The following is a 6,295-nucleotide window of genomic DNA, read 5'->3' on the forward strand; positions in this document are numbered from 1 at the left end:
ATTAATAATTACGTGTCGGCCGTGGCTCAGTTTAGGTACAACTTTTAAGAAAGTTACACAGACCGTTGTTATACTGTATATCAAGAGCAATTATCAAATATATATTATACAACTATATGCTTTCAGCTTTGTGGCAATGATTTACATGCGTTTCAATACATTTCAGGGCAATTTCTAACCCAACTAGAACGTGTATTGCTTTAACCCAATTTAGACAGCAGAAAGCTTTCTGGGTCCTACTAACACATCGCACTGCAGTACGATGAAGTTAAAAACTGTTTTACAGGTGCCAAAACTATAAGAAAGCAACATTTTTACAAAACCACTCTTCATATCAAGCGTCTTGTATCCAATGTACCGTACATGTTAGATCATAAAATGTCTGGTCAACATTTACACTTGTCCCACAGTCTCTGTTTGTTTTTCGGTTTTAGCGTGATGACTTCGTCTGATTTCTTTTCCTCGGCCTTCCCATCGCCGCACAAGGCCTCTGCTACGGACTCAAACAATTCCTGCACCCCCTCTTCAGTTTTCACAGAAACTTGGACATTTCCCGCAACTTGTAGATCATGGATGGAACTTTCATATCTTCTCGCTTCGTCTAAGGTAACGTTTTCGTAGGCGTAAGACGTTGAAGCTTTATCAGTCTTGTTTCCCACGAGGAAAGTGGTCATCGACGGGTCGCGTCGGCGGATGGACGGGACCCAGGTGGACTGGACACCGAGGAAGGTGGCTTGGTCGTTCACGTCGTAGAGGAAAATGGCGGCAGAGGCGTGGTGATAGTAGTTCTCTGTCAGGGACAACATGCGTTCTGTCCCGGCAGTGTCCCACAACTCTAGCTGTGAACACCAAACAATAGTTGTCAAAACACACTATGTTATATCAAGGAGGCTTGGTTATATCTATGGATGTCTAGGATACTAGTAGTTGTAAGACTATCATTGGGGCAGAAAGTTTCAATAAAGTTTTTATTTTCATTGCTCACAGCCATTATGTTATAGTCGCGGCTTATAAAGTTACAATCGAATTTTGGTGATGTTTCTGTGTGCATGTGGTTGATTATTTTTGTTTGTTTGTTTGTTTGCTTGTTTGTTTGTTTGTTTGAAAATGTGGACATTCCATACAGGCTTGTGAACCCTGGTAGCTACATAGTAGACTCTCGTTTATGACGAAATGCTTTTGGTATTTTAATTGTTGACTAGACGAATCACTGAAGCCGGCAGCTGACCTTGGTGGGCTCTGTAATCATATCAGAACGCCTTTTTATCCCACCTGTTAACAACGTTACTTTTGCATTGTGTGGAATCTACACTCCAAATCTGAAGTAACCCACCACTGACTAGCTTGCTTCCGCTGTTTGGTCCTTTCCAGCAACAACACTATCATACCCTTGCGGCCATTTCGATATCCGACCGTTTGAATTGCATATAATGTTAGTATATGTACACACGTGTAACAAACGGTCTGTGTGCCCTCTTCCACCCCACTCCATATGCAACTTGAACGGGTTCTCCCCCAAGACCTAAACTCTTGGCAAACCACAGCTACATAAAGTCATTACTGACGCCTCCCGGCATGTCACATGTCACATGTGGTAACAACAAATATTAGAAAAGCAACATTCTTCAACAGGCAACAGGCGTGCAGTCACGATTCATGAGAGACCAAATAATTAGTCACCCGGCTATTGTTAGCAGCTTCCTCTTTACCCGAAGACGTCCTACTCTGTGTTTTGGGGCCCTCTTCTTCTTAGATTACTTAACTACTCAATGTGCAGTTTCAGTACCATACTCTTTAGAAGCTTTTTCATTACGATGGATGCCTTTATTTTGCTAGTTTATAAAGATAATACGCTTCTGAATATCTGATTCCAAACGAAGGTACATAATACGCGTTTCGTGCCCGCGGGGAGTTCCTCATACTTGGGTCATTCAACCCAGAGGTAAACATATTCAAATGTTCTTTGTTCATTGGACGTACTTCCCGAATATTCAAGCAGATCTACCGGTGGCCCATTGAATGAATGAGCCACGGGTAGATCTGCTTGAAGATGATAGACACTGTCTTTGCTGACAGAAACATAGATTTTACGACCGGAAGAGCTGCTCGGATATTTAACATAACTTACAGCATATGATCAGTAATATGTTGTATACATGTAGGCTGATGTAGCTGATAAGTTGTGAGCTTGAATAGTTATACCAGAACGGCATCCCAAACTGCCAAATATATCATCCTGTTTCCTCCTACTATACTGCTCATGATGCAAATTTACGACGTCGACGGGTCATGTCAGTATCAACGCCACCATGACAGTGACCCTTCCGCATAATCAATGATAGAATTTGATTTGCATCGATCGGGTCAATTTTCATTGCAAAAATGATACTGTGGGTCGACAACCTTTAAGAAATTTGAAAGCATCACTGCCACCAAATCAATGCAATGAACGAATATGGCAACATGATATTCTTTCTGAGAATGTCAAATATTATTGGCTTGCTTCCAGTTTCGGTTGTAGCATTCCATAGACCACCGTAGTGATATTTCAGTATCCTTATCACTTTACGGCTCCTTATCACGCGTCTAGACATGTGTGGCTGAATTTTGAAAGCCCCATACATACCATATATATATATATGTATATATCCTATCCTATATATGTTCTCATTTTGTTGCGTCTATGAAGCTTCTCCATAGTATATTCTGAGTACAATCAAGGATGCAACGGACAATTTTGATATTTTGGAAGATAGTGCTGTGGCTATATTCTGCCCCTTAAGATTGTCCGATATCGTTCATTAATTCATTATTTACGTTCGCCGCCATTTCATTTCGGCATGTTGATATACCAACACTGTACAACGCAATGTTCCATTCTAGTGCATTGCATATAAATGACGTAAGTGTCCATATGTTATGGCCTCCGTTTTTTCTCACCACTGGAATGACCTACAGCTAAAACAGAACAATGAGACCTGGCTTCAAATGATGCATAGATTACTAGTATCATATCATAACTACTTACCACAATTTCTCGGTCTCCGAATCTGAACGTCCTCCTGCAGCTCCCCACCTGCAGTGTTGCGAAGGTGGCCTCGGCGAAACTGTCGCCGTTAAACCGGGCGAACAGAGACGACTTCCCCACGCCGGAGTCCCCCAGGAGGATGACTTTGAAGGACCGTCTGGACAGGGCGCTCATCCTGTAGAAGCTGGAGCTGTGGTGGTCCGCCAGGTCGTTCGACATAGTGATTTCGGTTTCGCTGTGACGTGACATGATGTATATTTAACGCTTGGGTTTTTACCTCACCTCACCAGTAAATTGAATATAAGCGCTCCAGGCTGTGTCTCGATCCGTGCTTGACGGAAATGAAAGCCAGCGTTCCGACCACTATGGTGGACGTTTGACTCTGAAGTATTCGGTATAACGGCTTCTGACTACAGTTTTCCTGTTCCAAATTCTTCTTGTTTGACCCAGGATTTTTCAGGAAATTACAGGAATTGAAAACAGTACCAAACCTGACCGTAAATTCAATACCTGCCTCCGAGATGCCACCACACTTTTGGCGCGTAGTTGAGTCAGAAAGGCAGTACTATGTACTGAAGCCGCGTGCAACCGTTGAATACATAGTCCTGCTCTACTTATAGTGCAAACATTATCTCTGTTTACATTTAAAATGGACTTTCATCCCATAGTGACCTACCGATATATCAATATTATCATACAGCAACATGATGTCATGAGAGCAGTCTCAGAGAGGCCAGGGACGTGCGCCTCCTAACGACAAAAGTCGATACTGCAAGACGTAACTTGCAACCTTCTCCCTGCTGTCTGGCCCTTTAACCAATAGAGAATCGGTTGCCAGATGGCTACTTTGTGTGCTAAAAGGTTAATTATGTGGAGTCGACAATTAAGAACAAACATCACATACCCAAAGCACCTTCCCAGAAGTTGCATTGTATTGTTCACCCCTCCTAAGAAGTTCACAGCACAACAGATATACATGATGACCATGATGGAAATATTTGATTGATGACAAAAATAAGTTCGCAAATCACAATGGGACACTAGTAGTCAAACATGGCTGACATGTCAAACCAACTGATCAGTAATTAACACGGAAAATGTTTACATCATCTGTAGTCATGACAGCCAAAAACGAGCATCATATTAGAATCTTACAGTACTAGTTTTTCTTTTTGTGTCCGAATAACTTATATCAATATCTTGTATTCTTCCATATCTTAACTTTTATCCACAGCATATTGCTTGGTCAATAAATATTGATGTAAATAACTTCTTGATTTTCAGTTTCTCTTCATTCTGTTGAGGACAGCAGCTGTACAAATCTTCAAGTTGTATTAGCTTATCTAATGTCACCATAGTCTACCATGCTGTAGCTTCTGACTACATATTGTAGCAACTTTGGTGCAACACCATTTTCTTGAGACCAAAGGTTTACATTGTGATACAGTCAGACAGAGATCTCATTAGCCACCAAACACTCTTCAACCTACTTGATCAACTTGAACCAAAATACTCCCATGTGCGTTTTGGTACATTTCTCCCCAAATACAAATACTGTCTTGTTTCAAAAGTCCTTTCTGCAACATTATGCGTAGACAATGGTACACAGTAAACACCAATGACAGGAACTTTGTATCAAAGCATGATTTAACAAAAAAGACAACATGCTGCAGTTGGAGAATTTCTATGTCACACTTAGCAGTACCCTGATTTTAAAGCTCTCAATGCTGAGTTCAACATATGGACTGCAAATGTTTCCATAGATGCAACACTTCTTAAGAGTTTTTATGAGCTGTCAGTCATCCTTCTTCTTTTCCAGCGTTGAAATCTTGCTCTTGGCATCCCCAAACATTTTAGACACGTTTGGAACCTGTGGAATTAAATGGAGGAAATATCAGATACTGAAATTGAGTCATGTTATAAGACAGCATACATCTATCACTTGATACAAGCGTACTTCCATATATGATTTGCATACCATATAGCATACATGGTCCAATGACCCTGCCTCTATACCTGTAGCCTGGGTACCATCCGCCATAGTAACGTGCTACTGGAAAGGGTTGCAGTCCTTAGGACAATTTTTCAACCTGTACATGTATTTACTTTGTTCAAGAATTTTAGTACAATTATGGTTGTAATACGTACTTGAAGACATTGATTCAGACTGTTTTTTGTAAAACTATAATCTATTACTTTTATGAAATAAAGCCATGGGATTTCTGGACATCTTTTATCAAAGTCGGATATTTTTTTAGATGGCACTTGATAAATGCTTTTCAAAATATTTCAAAAGGGTTGACACACCCATAGGTGCAGCTATGACGTCACCAATGACTAAAAGGTCAACCTCTCCGCCGACACCCAGTCGTAAACCGACCATCTGTGCTGAACTGTGACGTCATCTAAACGTAAATGTGTGATGCGTTTGACATCGACATTTACAGTGACCTACCTCATAGTTCTGTGCTATGTAGACCCCTAGTACTGCTCCAGAGGCAAATCCAACCTGAAAGTGATAATAAAAGCATTAATCGAAGTCTTAGTGCCTTTGTATAATCATAAGATTAAGATGCAACCATTCAGAACACTTGCAGATATGTTAAATTCATTTAAGTTACTCGTTAGTAGAGGAACTTCCGGTTCTGCATGCTGCATAGAAATCCTTGAATAAAAAGCTGTAAAATGACGTCATTGGCATGAAATCTAGAGCACATCATACGCATGCCACGTATGGTACAAAGTCTGGCTATTTTATCATTTGACATAACCATGCATGGCGATCAAATCATTTGAAGTTCAAAGTGTAGCTACCACAAACTGGAACATGTTGGCTGATGACGCCCTTGCTGCTTGGTCCCCCGGTTTTTGAGTTCGCACTGGCAGTTCGCTAGTCGTCCACAGCACGATAAAAATTATATTCTGCTGCGATTCTAAGAGTTTCTAGAACCAGCGGATGATAGATTTGCCGTTCTGTATCGCTTCTATTGTCGAGAAATCTTCATAAAAATGTGACAGTCCGACAATATGATCACAGCCCCTGTTCCCAAGTACATATGATCACAGGGCGACGAAACAACAATTGTCCCTTTTTCTAGATCATCATAGTTTTATTTGAATTTACAGCAAATATGTAAACCATATGAAAATTATCAATATATTTTATCCTTCCAATCAACGTATGATGTGATTCAAATATGTACTATTAGGGTGTTTTAACAACTTTTAATCGCAAATGATGAGTGTTTTGTCGCCCTGAATGATTGA

The 6,295-nt window shown here is 40.6% G+C and overlaps 1 protein-coding gene across 1 annotated transcript; it reads right to left on the reverse strand.

Annotated features, from left to right (window-relative positions):
• Positions 1 to 26: 26 nt before the first annotated feature.
• On the reverse strand, positions 27 to 3,808 carry LOC136438851 (ras-related protein Rab-6B-like). The gene is made up of 2 exons (XM_066433858.1): positions 3,029 to 3,808; positions 27 to 839 (listed from the first exon to the last, which is right to left on the reverse strand). Exons 1-2 carry the CDS (start codon positions 3,275 to 3,277, stop codon positions 387 to 389), a joined length of 702 nt encoding a protein of 233 aa, XP_066289955.1. The 5' UTR covers positions 3,278 to 3,808; the 3' UTR covers positions 27 to 386.
• Positions 3,809 to 6,295: the final 2,487 nt, after the last annotated feature.

This window comes from Branchiostoma lanceolatum, chromosome 7, assembly GCF_035083965.1.
Source record: "Branchiostoma lanceolatum isolate klBraLanc5 chromosome 7, klBraLanc5.hap2, whole genome shotgun sequence".
Lineage (NCBI taxonomy): Eukaryota > Metazoa > Chordata > Leptocardii > Amphioxiformes > Branchiostomatidae > Branchiostoma > Branchiostoma lanceolatum.